Consider the following 13601-nt stretch of genomic DNA (forward strand, 5'->3'; position numbering starts at 1 on the left):
TGGCACACAGGAATAAGAGTGGCCCTGCCCTGTCCTTGAGAAGCATGTGGCCAGAACCATAAAAGGGGACAAACGTACCCCTGACACAAGTTCCCCTGGGCCTGGGAGGAGCGGGGAGAACACTAATTCTGTCCAGAGGTGCTGCAGACACTGCAAAAGAGAAGCGCACCCTTGAGTTGGATGTGACATGATGCTTTGCTGGGCAACCATGGAGGGAGGTGAGGGAGAGCCAGGGGAGGCATTGGGAGCTGGAGGGGCAGCTGGTTGGCATGAGAGAGGCATCCGTGTGGCAGTGACGCTGTCAGCAGAAGCAGGAATGGGACCCTGCAGGCTCTTCTGTCCACCATGGGGGAAGGGGTCCTCCCAATACTAGATGCTTCATTTGTACGAACATTAAGAGTTAAAAACCCCTGCGCTGACACTTCCTCATGTAACCCCGGTGATCATGTGAGATCGTTAAGTCAGATATTATCAGAAGATGGTCTTCACGATTTTAAAATTTATTCACCAGAATTTCAGAAAACCTTACCTGCGCTTTAATGTTTAAGATCACTTGTCAGTTCAAAATGAAAATGATCTAAATTCATTTTGGTGGTGTGTGTGTGTGTGTGTGTGTGTGTGTGTGTGTGTGTGTGTGTGCGTGTGTGTGTATAACAGGGAACAGGACCCACCTCTCTCTCACTAAAACAGTGTGTCAGTAGTAAGTAACACGGATGCAAGAAATGTGGCATCAGGGTCCAGTAGTGGCTCAGAACAGACACAGAGTTGTTGATGATTAAATCATAGCAGTGCTTTTTGGAGTCTACTAATGTGTCTTTTTACAATATAAAACTTGACAAGGAAAATTTAGTTTTTCTTATGAAAAATTGTGGTATATATGTGTAATAAGAATTGTAATGTTGGGCTGGGGATGTGGCTCAAGCAGTAACGTGCACATCTGGCATGCGCGGGGCGCTGGGTTCAATCCTCAGCACCACATAAAAATAAAATAAAGATATTGTGTCCACCAAAAACTGAAAAATAAATATTAAAAAATCCTCCCTCTCTTTAAAAAAAAGAATTGTAATGCAAAAAATATTTTATACAGATATGAAAAATTGTGCTCTATATGTGTAATAAGAATTGTAATACATTCCGCTATCATGTATTTCAAAATTTTTTTTTAAAAAATTCAAAATGTCAAGTCTCACCAGAGACAACTATGGCTGCTGTGGGGAATCTTCACTCTTATCGTTTAATGTGCTTGGAAGATGCAGGAGGAGAAAGCCACCTCCTGAATGGGAAGCAAGTGACCAGGTCTCTGTCAGATCTATGGGTTCCTAAAGGATAGATTACAGAACATCTGGGTTCTGCTACCATTTTTCCTATCCTGCTATGTCACCCAGAAGCAATTCTTCCACCTCTGCTCTTTCGTGTCAGCCAGTTTCTCGGAGATCTAGTTCAGGCTCACTGCCTCACCTTCCACCTGGAAGTGGATCATTCCCAAACGCAAATTCTCAGCTGGACCACTTGCCCATTGTGGAGGGCTGGAGGGAGGAAGCGGGTGGAGAGAGGCAGACAGGGCTACGATGGCGCGTCTCACACTGGTCACCCCACTGTGATATCATGGTGAGCTTTTAAACAAAACACAATTCTAACTCCCCCTCCAGAGACTCTGTTTGTATTTGTCCAAGTGGGACCAAGAGCCCGGGATATTTAAAAAGACTGATAAATGATTCTAATAGGTGGCTGGAGTTAGAACAACCATTCTAACTCTTTGGAAGGTATGGATGATGTTCATGATGTGGCATCTGCCCACAAGGTGTTTCAAGACTCAAATGGAAGGTGTTCGCACTCAAAAACAGGGTGATGAATTCCATCAATGCCCTGAGAAAGCCAGGGCCGGCTGACCAGCTGGGGAGATGTCCTAAGAAGGGGTGTGTGGCTGAGATTTCGAGAAGTGCCTTCCCCCGCCCCGACTGCTGCTGTCTCCATCACGGACCGTCAGGGACTTTATCCAGAACCCTCCATCCTCGTCTTTCTGCAGTCCACTGGGCCCAGTCTTGTCAAGCCTTGACATCATCAGCCAGGATCATGTCATGTTCACAGGCTCCTGAACTGAAGGACAAAGGCAGACACCAAGGCTCCTTGCCCTTATCTGGTGCCCTTTCTCATGACCCTCACCAGTCCCCAGAAACATCTAGCCTGGCTTTTTGTTGACCAAACATCCCCATCAGTTTCCTTACTGGGAACTATGGGTTTGTTAGCTTCTCAGCTTGAGATCCTCATTTCCTTGGCTCTCGCATCTCTGATTTCTTTATGTTCCTCAAGTGTCAGCTTGCATGCCGACTTCTCAAAAGCTTTCCCTGATGGCCCCATCCAGAGTAGCCCTCCAACCCTTCTTCATTCCCTGTCCAAACACAGGTTCAGCATCCTTAATCAGAAAATCCAAAATTTGAGCCAATCACCATGGTACATGCCTATAATCCCATTGGTCCAGGAAGCTGAGGCAGGAGGATCACAAGTTCAAAGCCAATGTTAGCAACTTAGCAAGGCCCTAAGCAACTTAGTGAGACCCTGTCTAAAAATAAAAAATAAAAAGGGCTGGGGATGTTGCTAGGTTGTTGAGCGCCCCTGGGTACAATCTTTGGTAACAAAAAGAAAAGAATGTCTGAAATTTGAGATGCCTTAAAATTCGAAATTCTTTGGGTACCAAATGATGTGACTGGAAAATCCCACACCTGACCTCATGTGATGAATTACGGTCAAAACACAGCTGCGCTAAAAATATTATGTAAAATTATGTCCAAGCAAGATGCATGTTAAGTCAGCTTTCTGACACTATAACAAATGCCTGAGATAACCAACTTATAAAGATAAAAGGTTTATTTTGTTTCACAGTTTTAAAGATTTCAGTCCATAATCAGTTGGCCCTTTGCTTTTGGCCTGTGGTGGCTAATCACAGTAGAGCAAAACTGCTACCTCATGGCCCAGCAGCCAAAGAAAGAAAGAGAAAAGGACTGAGACCCCACATTCCCCTTCAAGGGCATGTCCCGTGACCTAAAAGCCTCCCACGAGAGATTCCACCTCCTAAAATTTCTACCACCTACCAATAGTGCCTCCCTGGGGACCAGGCCTCCATATCATGGGCCTTCGGAAAAAAATTTAAGATTCAAATTACACCAGTGCATAAGGTGTGTATGAAACATAAGTGAATTCCACGTTCAGACCTGGGATTCCTCCCTACGACACTTCATCTTGTATATGTCAATATTTCAGAATTTTAAAAAAAATACAAAATTGGAAATATTCTGGCTCCAGGCCTTTCAGATAAGGGGAACCCACCCTTTATCAGTTCATTAACTCCCCAACACTGACCACAGTTCAAGTATTCTATCTATTCATCCTTCACTTCCGCATCTCTGCTAGAAAAAAGATCTGTGAAGACAGAAGCTCTGTCTCACTCTTGTTTCCACGCTGATGAGCACATGGCCTGGCTCTGGCTCGGGTGGGTGACCAGGAAACGTCTCCTGGAAGTGTGCAAGGAGGAACACCCGCAGGCAGGAGGAGCAGGCATGCTACGTGGGAGGGGCAGCGAGAAGGAAGGTGAGGAACACGCACCCATTTTTGTGTGTGCAGAAGAGCACAGGTGAGATTCGTGAAGTAGAGGACACAGGAGGGACAACAGGACACAAGGGCCAGCTGTCAAGTATGGCCCGTCACTAGCCCCAGTGAATGTCCAGATTCGAACTCTGCACCTGCCGAGATGTAAAAACCATGCTGGGACTGAACAACTCAGGTGGAAGATTGGAAATCATGACCCTACACTCATGAGGCATCATTTGAATCTTAAACACAACTAGAGTAAATACTTGGAAAAATTAGTTTATGTGAAGAAATTCCCAATGTGATTTTTTTTAGGTGACAGATAGCTCAATACTGAGGAATTCTTTTTAAAGATGACCAAAGAGCTGTCTATCAAAACAGTTCTGCTGACTGCATAGCCAACCGTCGGGGAATCTGCCAGCCCATCTTTGAGAACATGGCTCCTCTTGACATATACATCAACACACAAGCAAGACGACTGTTTCACAGGGTGTTTTTCAAATCTTGTAGTTATTCACAGAATAGCAGAGTTGGAAAGAGTTATCTAGATGAACATGTCAGCACAGCTGGTGAAAGAGAAAGAACAAGCCGTGAACAGGTGTGGAGAAGTCAACAGACCCTGCTCCTCTGTGATCTTCTCTCCCACCCTGATCTCTCAGGAGAAGAAAGGGGGTTAAAATTCTTTCATTTGCCAGAAACTTGTGTCTGAATTTGATTTAAACATTGTTGAAAATTTTGGAGGGCATTTTAAAATAATTTCTGTTAATGACCCTAATATTATGGCATCCTTCAGTGAAAATGCTGAATGATTTTTTTTTTACAGAGGTGCCAGATATCACATGTGGACTCTACCAAAAAGCATACTATTTTAAAATTGTCAAAAATGTACAAAGTTTACCAAGGAAGTATTTCACAACTACATGTTCTTCTTAACCATATATTGACTCCTGTTCATTGAGGTATTCAGACATGTGAGGGGATCATTTTTGACAGTGATATTTCAAAATTGATTTCCTTTTGGAAAATTTGCTCATATTAGTTAAATACCTTACTTGACTTTTTTTTTTTTTTGGTACTGGGGATTGAACACAGGGGTGCTTAACCATTGAGCCATATCCTCAGCCCTTTTATATTTTTTATTTCAAGCAACTCAATGAGTCTCTTAGGGCCTCACTAGATTGTGAGTTTTAAACTCACAATCCTCCTGCCTCAGCCTCCCAAGCTGCTGGGATTACAGGCATGCACCACCATGTCCAACTCAACTTGCTTAAAAAATACATTTATTATATGCTGTATTAGAGTCTAGGCACTCAATAATGTGGAGGATACAAAGATAGAATTCCCATGCTCAAGGCAAATATGATGACATGGAAAAATGGAAAACGATGAATTAAATTTTGTTATTGTTGGATTTGTTTACAAATCACCCATTTATTTATTGGGTGAAGTCTTACTTAGCCTCAGTTTCCTCATATATATCTTGAAGGAAATGATATTTACTTTCAGAGTGATTGCAGATATTAATTTTGCAACATGTGTAAAATACTTAACTTGTGCCTAGGGCAAAACAGGCATTCATAAAAAGTAAGCTTCCTTCCTTTTAACACATTTAACATTTAAATAGGATTTGCTATGTCTTCGATGCCTGATTTGCAAAAATAGAACTTTGAAACCGCTTTTTGTGTTTTTACACATAAAATCTCTGTAGTATTAAATTTTTTTTTTTTTTGCAGAGGTGGGTACCAGGAATTGAACTAAGGGGCACTCGACCACTGAACCACACTGAAATCCACTGAACCAGCCCTATTTTGTATTTTATTTAGAGACAGGAGCTCACTGAGTAGCTTCCACCTCATTTTGACTGAGGTTGGCTTTGAACTCGAGATCTTCTTGCCTCAGCCTCCCAAGCCTCTGGGATTACACATGTGCGCCACCACACCCAGCCTATATCATCAATTTTTAATAATCTATTTGAAACATTCAGATAAATAAAATATGTGCATTATCCCCAATTTCATGGCTGTAATTGAATTCCACTCCCATCCAAACCAGGTTGAAGTCCTGGCTCCTTTCCCTTCTCTCCTCCATCAGATGGTGATGCTAATGAGCAATGATATGCCCCACAGCCCAGCAACAAGGAAGAAGAGAAATCCTGGACATGGATGACCTAGAGGTTTATCTCCAAATAGCCAAGCTCTGACGCTTAAGGAAGTGATTAGCTTGCTAGTTACCACAGATGGCTTCCTATATTAGGACACAGGGAACTGAAAAGAATTCAGGAGAGGAAACATTAGATGAAGACAGAAAGCAACAATGAGAGTGGGAAGGTTCCAACAGATTCCCTCCCCTGGTAACCAGGTGTCCCCGCAAGAACCTGGGAGAATGCGACTGGGAGATGCTGCTGCGTTTAATATGCCATTTTAGGAATTCACAACAAATCGGACAGACAAATATCACAGATAAGGAATTTCATGCTCATTCTGTGAGCATGTGAGCATGTGCCTATTAACGCACTAAGAGCCCCACGCTCAGGCTCTCCAGATCCCCAACGCTACACTCTGTGTGTATGGGGGGAGGGGATTCATTAATATCCATGGAACTGATATAAAATGGCATGTAATTTAGAAAATGCTGGGTCCATTGCATTCTAGTTGGTTTTCCACATCCTTTTCCATAGTTCTTAATTGAAGCCATTTGACAAACTTTTTTCATTTTATCTTATGGATACAGAAAAATCAGAATTTATTTTGCCACTGGAAATGAGTGGTTATAAAGGAAACACTGCTCAGAACAGATTCAAACATTCTGAAAACCGAAATAAAAACAACTTTGTCTTTGAGACAAAGACATTGCCCTGTTCCGACTCACTCTTGAGCCAAGTTTCAACATAAACCTATTTTTCCTTTTGGCGTTTTTGTTTTAAAGGACAGTGATTTCTATAATAATACCGGCATTTTGAAAATGGATGTTTCAAAAACCAAACTTATCAAATACTAATCTTTTGCTTAGAAAAATAGTTTTACATAAATCCCAGGTGCTCATAATTAGATGCTTATTTAATACTTATTAAATTACTCTTAAATACGTACTTAATGAATCATAAAATGCTAAAATACCACAATGGGCTTTTAAAATATATATACAGTCACTGTTTGTTTCATAGTTAATAAAATGTTCAATAAAAGTATAAAGGGTGTTTCAGAGAATAAGAACAAATTAGATTTTTTAATTAAAAAGAAAATCTATTCTAAATTTTTAATAAATGTGTTAGAAAGTACATTCCCATAGATGAGAGCTGAATAGAGCTAATAGAATCCACACAGGTACAAATGGGAAGTACACACATGCAAACACCTGTGTACATGTTACTTGCATATGCATGTATGTGTGTGTATGTTTTCTGTTATATCTGCAAAAGATATGGTTAACAGAATTATAGATAAAACCAAGATACCATCAAAGTAGGGAATTAGAGGAAAAAGGTTGAAACTACAGAAAATATAGTTTGCAAAGTTAATTGTTTTTGGAAGTATCTTCTTTCAAAATGCATTAATCTCCATAAGAAGTCTATTCTGTTTGGTATCCCTTCTTCTGAACCACCATCTTTGATTGTTCAGAGATTTTGACCTGACAGCCTGAGCTACTAGGTCTCTCACTAAAGTTTCAAACCAGCTTGAAATATCTTTGCACTAACATTTTCTTATGGAACAACTTGGCCTTTGCCAAATTATTTCAGTGCTGAGGGGCATTTTCTCTGGGCCTTATCTTCTCTCCATCTGTGTTGAAAAGATGAAGCATTAGAAAGTCTCTTTTCTCTACACAATCAGCCTCCAGGCTGAGGGGAAAGGTTAGCTGTCATTGGGTTTACTAAACTGAAGTAAACAAAACATATATAAAACATAAAGGGTTTAAACTGGGGGTAAAAATCCAAATAAACCAAACATCCTGCTTATCTCAAATCAATAGTCAGTAAGGAATTTCGTGTGTGTCTGTGTGTGAGTGTGTGTGTGTGTGTGTGTGTGTGTGTGTGTATACCCTTCAATGGATCAAAATCATCAGTGAACAGCTTCTGACAAGTAGGTATCATAGAAATAATTCAACACAACAGTTCTAAAATGCAACTCATGTCTTTCCATTAAAACCCACTTTGTGTTCCACACTGAAGGACTATTGTCTTAGATTTTCCAAATAAAAACCTCAAAGGTCTCCCTGGTCTAGTTCTCCTGTGCCTCCATATCCACTCTCCATGCTCCATACTGATACATACCCAATGCAATCACCCTCAATCCTACTGCCTCTGCACACCCACATCAATTTCCAAGTACACTCCTGGGACAGCCACCTGACGCTCTCTTTGCTTATGACTGCTCACCTGTCCTCATTTTCATCGGCACTGCTTTCCCAGCCATCCTGCTAGAGCAGACATTTGTCATAAAGTAACCTGCTTCACTGTTTGGATGGTTCTCTAAACAGCCAACATGCGTTGAGTATTATAATATGCCGACCATGGTTGCAAAAACTTCCTATGTGTTATCTTCTTTTTTTTTTTTCTGAGGGTTTAATTATGGTCACCACTTACAAATGAGGAATCAATGCACATGGAGTTTCTGTCACGGGTTCACAGTCATTGACATGGCAAGTGGTAGAGCCAGCATTTACTAAGGCGGTTGGATGCTCTTGGCTGCCACTGTGAACCTTTCCTAAATCTTCTCCCAAATAAACTTCCAGTCTCTTTGTACAGGCAGCTACAAGACTGTGAGCTTCTCAGATTCAGAGATTGTACATCAAGGGCCAAAAAACCTTTGGACTCTTGGATGGAAGGTAAGTTGGAGGTGCGGGGGTCCTCGGTAGCTGCCACCTCCTCTACAAATGAGGATCCCTCTCAGGCCTCACACACGGTCACTAAAAGATCTTGATATCAAAGCGAGGAAAAATGAGTCCAGTAAATGCTGCAGAACGTTTTACAATACTCTGCCTTGTAGAAGGTGGAACTACATTTCACTGCATCTCAGGTGAGCACCATGCCCTCCTAATCAACGTTCCGAAGCACCTCTTTCCACAGCTCACTCAGGAGCATGGCTTCTGAAGTTAGGTGAGAGGTGGCAGAGGGACACAAATGCACTGGCAGAACAACATGGACTGCAGCCATAGCCATAGGTCTGTCATCACAAAGGATCATCTATCTGGGTTGTTACATAACTTCTAAGAAGAAATAACCATAAGACGAGAAAGAAAAGGTTAGGTATAGCAAAAATTGCCCTGATATATTCCACACACACACAAAGTTTGATAAATATTTGATTGTTATTCCAGGAAAAGCTTTTAAAGGGATAACTAAGCCAGCAATTAAGGGAAAGGGATGTCTCCTTCTCCAAGGCAGTGGGAATGTCAGCTCTCTGTTGCTAAGGGGAGATTGGGCAGGTTCACAAAAGCTGAAGAGTACACGTCCCACCAAAAAGGCCGGAGTCCCCAGCTGCTCCTCTTTCCTTATTTAACAACAGAAACCACATATGCATCTCTCTGAATTCTATGTTCTGAGTGATTTTAATAAATTAGAAGCATTAGACATGTACAGACCCTTCGTGTTTCTGCCTAACAATTACCTAACACCTACACAGAAAGCCTTGCTGGAGGGAGACCTGGATCCTTAAAACTGATGGTCCACTAGCACGTGCAAGGCCCCTGTTGGATCCCCAGTACTGCAAAACAAACAAACCTGATGGTCCGATTGTTAAGGTTGGTGCTCAGCTTTGAACTGCCAGGCTCAGATATCCACTGCCTAAAGCCATTTCTGATGAGAAAAATTTAGGCAAATATGCAACCTCATTATCTTATTTAAATTGGAGAAAATGCAGTGTTCCAAGTTAATCCCACCCCTGGTATAATGTCAAAGATGTCTCAGGTTTTGAGATATTAGGGTACATGCCCCCATCGCACTCAGTATAATTAATGGGAAAGTGTGTCATGGAGGTATACATTTCCCTCCTGGAAGAGAGAGATGCTTACCTCATCAAACAATGACCATGGAAAGTTGATCATTGACAGTCAGTTATAAACTATTATAAGAAAGGTGCTATTTCTGAACTGTTTGAATAATAAAATTTAAAAACCTATTATTCCGTTCAAAGGGATACATGCTTATATTGGTGATTAAACCTAAAGTTGAAAATGGTATGGAAACTGCTCTTTCAATAGTCACTCGACCTAGTGTATCAGTATTCTGAACACTTGTCAGGAGCAGAGGGTTTTTTTTTTTATTAATGGCATTTAGTAGCATAAACAAATATAGCCACAAATTATGCAAACACTTATCCCTTGCAGCTATAGTCAGCCAAAAAAGAAACAATAACCCTTTGCATTTTCGAAGCCTACAAAAAGGCTGCTAACAGTAGTCACTTGCCCTTTCTTAAATGGCCTTTAAATAAATATATGAGTCAGTTAAGAAAGGCATTTGCTTGAATTAAACTGATAATTCTGCCAGGATGTCAGTATAATTAATTGTGGGAGGCAGAAGTTTTAAATGAGGCTAAATTAGGGATTCTGGTTTATTTATTTATTTTTCACTTACTCTACTGATGTAATTAGAGGAGCTTTCAATGGATCTTGAAATTGTGCCTTGTCATAGAATGTCATACCTACATGCTTTCGGGACAAGCCCTAGAGCATGGTTTCCTGATGGAAATGGGGGTGTGATACATACGCACGGAGCCAGTCTTCCTACTACCCTACACACGTGCACATGCACTCCTCTCACACGTTTTGTTTCATCTGTTACCCTAGAGTTTTCATCCCTGATATCACACTGTTCTTATTTATTTCAATGTCTTCTGTGGCAAGGATAAAATGATTGTAGTCACAGAGTTTCATTCCTGGTAAGCTATTTGAATAAATAATGCAAAAACACACTGCCTTCAAAATCTCTCCCTGCCTATGCTACCTACCCCCAGGACTGAAATAGCAAAATTCCATGATGGATATGTTTCACCAACAGTGTAGGGTTGTGGGCTATAGAATCTGTGTTAAATGATGCACCCTCCAGGAAGAAGAGCTGGTCGTTTATCCAGGTACTAGAGGCATCACTGCACAGCTGACACCACCTGAGTAACTGAACTAATGAGTTTTCAGGAGACACAGAATCCAGAACACTGCTGGGAGAATGAAGCCTGCATTTAGGGCTGAAAAGCATCAGAATGGGGAGCAATTCTACAGTGGATAGCCTCTAAAAGTTCAATGCAGCAAAGAAAAAAGAAAAAGAAAGGGCCACCCAAGAAGTAATTCTAGGCTAATGATTTAATTAATTAAGAATTAGTTAACTAAACTACTTCTCCAGTCATGTTTGTCTCGCTGTCGAGTAAAGGTATTAAAAACAAATACATTTTCGGAAGGTACACCAATGATCACTGAAGTCCATTCTCTGAAATTGGAACATTTTCAACATTGCACCCCCAGATGAATACGAAAGCATCAGACCAAAAGAATCCTTACGTACTGCACGGTACACGTTGTAATATTATTAAATTTATTTTGTTGAGCTCATTAACTCTACCTTTTGCCATCCCTTAGCAATAGTTCCTTTTCTGTTGTTAACTATGCATTTTCAACCCCCCTGTGCTGAGCACAAAAGGATCAAACACCACACACTTCCTGCAGCCTAAATAAAATAGCAGTTCAGCCTTGACAAAGGTGAATGTGGCATGATCATCTGCATTCCCAATTCTTCAACTTCAAAGCGAACGCTAATTGCCTCGTGAACGATGCATCGGGGTTAACATATGACATGCCTCCCAGTCTTGAGCACTGAAGTGCAGGCTGAGAGCAACAAATAGGCAAACCTCTGCAGCAGGGGATGCAGACTGCAAAGGAAGCCAGCAGCTATGAAGAATTCAGGCTTGTTTTACCTACCGGCGTTGTCCATGTCTCAGGAGTGGCGAGGCGAGTTCTGCGGCTGGCAGCGGGAAGCCCTGGCTCTTCTGGCTAACGAAGCACCCTGCCCTTCTGCTGATTATCAGCCCTTGCTGGCACACAGAGCATCCTTCATGCACTGTCTGCAGGAGACACCGCCAGGAAATTTATATCTCCAAGGATGACAAACAGCCATTAGCTCCATTACAGGCTGATTAAGAGAGACTGAGCCTATCAAGTGGGTACTTGAATCCCCTGGGGTTTCCACCTCTGTTCTAAGCAAAGAAGGAAAAAAAAAAAAAAAAAGAAAGGGAAAAAAAAAAAAAAGAAAATCCCTGCAATGTTGAATGTGCTGCACATTTTAGGGGGAAAAAAAAAAAAGTGCACATGCTTTGCAAAACACCATGCTTTCCAAAAGATATCAGAGCAAACAGGAGCAGGAAGAGGCACACGTAATTAAAAGGTAAAAAGGGATCTCTAAAAATACTACAATAAATTATTCTTTCTTTGGGGTTAGTCTGAATAGGCTTCAGACTTTATCACTGACATCACTGAATGACTGGGCAACTTTTCAATTTAAAATCTTAAAGTGTTTTGGTTGTTGTTGGGGGAGGGAGCAGGGAGTAAACATAAAGCATTTAAAAATAAAGACTATCTGGAATAGCTCTGCTCTATCTAAAGGCTAAGGCTGAGAATTCTGTTCCATCTTGGCCATGTTTTTACTGTCATTAGTTTTCCTATTTCTGGTCAAAATTTCTATCCACCTATCCAAACAGCAAAATTCAAAGGAATTTCATCAATCATACAAGAAATAATTATCAAAAGAGGTCAGGGTTAAGAAATGGAAATCTGAGGATCAAGAAAAAGCCATCAACTAACCCAGGAAAAGACAGTTCACTTCTTTAATTTAATCAAGTGAATGTGACCTTCCCACCCCCCGCCAAAGACACCAAAAATGGCTTCCAAAATCAGGGGACAGGGCTGAGCAAGGAGCTGAAGAAATCATTTGTCAGGCCTTGTGGCTATTAGGACGCTAGATTTTGGGCACAGCATAACTCTGTCTTCTGCATTTTCTCAGATAAAGAGAAAAGATTTACAATGACCTCTTGTAACCTACCATACAATGAACCAACAGTACAACAAGTTTCTACAGGTGTTTTATTTTGACAGGTTTTTTTTTTTAAGTTCATAATACTATCATAGCCCCACAATTGGTGAATTCAAAAAGTATTTTGTTTATTAAGCATTTCTGGATGCCATTAGAATTCCTAGTGACAAACCACACACCAATAACTCACAACCTAATCATCTATTACAACAGCTTCTGAGCTTAAATATTTTTTTTTTCATGAACTTCAGGTTTGACTATACAATGAAGGTTCTTTTAGAGTTTAAGCAAAATACTTCATTTATGATATCAGTATTAATTCAAATTTCTCAATGATTCTGCCCTGAGATTTTTATGGCTGTTATTTTAATTTTGTCAAATGATTTTAAGGATGAATGAATTTTAAAAACTGAATATTTTTTTCAAAAATATTCTTCATAGTTAAAAAAAAAAACTGCTTGGATCCCATAAGATTTAAATCACTGTGGCTTCCACACCTCTGCAGCTTGCCCTGATTAAGACCTGCCAGCACCCAGAGTGAGTGTTATCAGCACAGAATCTAGGGCAAACTAACTATTTTTGAGAAAAAAAAAAAAGGGGGGGGGGAAGTAACAGGAAAATAGGAAAGCTAGAGAGACAATTTATCACCAAGTCTGAGGTTCCGGTAAGGAACAGCTAAGAACTCTCATCTACTGAGAGTTCAGATTGCCTCATACGAATATGTTTGTACTAGCTTGGTCTGTAGTTTGAAATGTGTCAGTTATTTTTTATTAACACAGTAGTCCCCAAATGACAAATAGATTCTGTTCCAAAAGTTTATTTTGTTGAGCATTTGAAACATATTTTTCTCTTAAATATTGACAGGTTCTGAGGATGGTTCAATAAATGTTTTTTGATGTGATTTGTCTAAGGTCCACAGCCCCTAAGATAATTCTAAAATCCAGAAAGTTCTGAGAATCTTAAGTTTTTTCAAAAATTTCTCCTTTTTTTCTCCCTCTCCGCCCCC

At 40.6% G+C, this 13601-nt stretch overlaps 1 protein-coding gene across 10 annotated transcripts in view; it reads right to left on the bottom strand.

Annotated features, from left to right (window-relative positions):
- Positions 1 to 13601, bottom strand: part of Phactr2 (phosphatase and actin regulator 2) — a 269022-nt gene that overhangs the window by 189571 nt on the left and 65850 nt on the right. Inside the window, exon 1 of one of the 10 annotated variants that reach the window (XM_040283416.2) lies at positions 11488 to 11740. The exons of 8 other annotated variants lie outside the window; for them this stretch is intronic. In XM_040283416.2, coding sequence (XP_040139350.2) covers positions 11488 to 11500 — 13 coding nt within the window. In that variant the 5' untranslated portion in view covers positions 11501 to 11740. Of the gene's footprint in view, positions 1 to 11487; positions 11741 to 13601 lie in introns of those variants that run through there. One more of the 10 variants, XM_040283419.2, reaches the window with a different exon arrangement.

Source organism: Ictidomys tridecemlineatus, chromosome 8 (assembly GCF_052094955.1).
Source record: "Ictidomys tridecemlineatus isolate mIctTri1 chromosome 8, mIctTri1.hap1, whole genome shotgun sequence".
NCBI classification, from domain to species: domain Eukaryota; kingdom Metazoa; phylum Chordata; class Mammalia; order Rodentia; family Sciuridae; genus Ictidomys; species Ictidomys tridecemlineatus.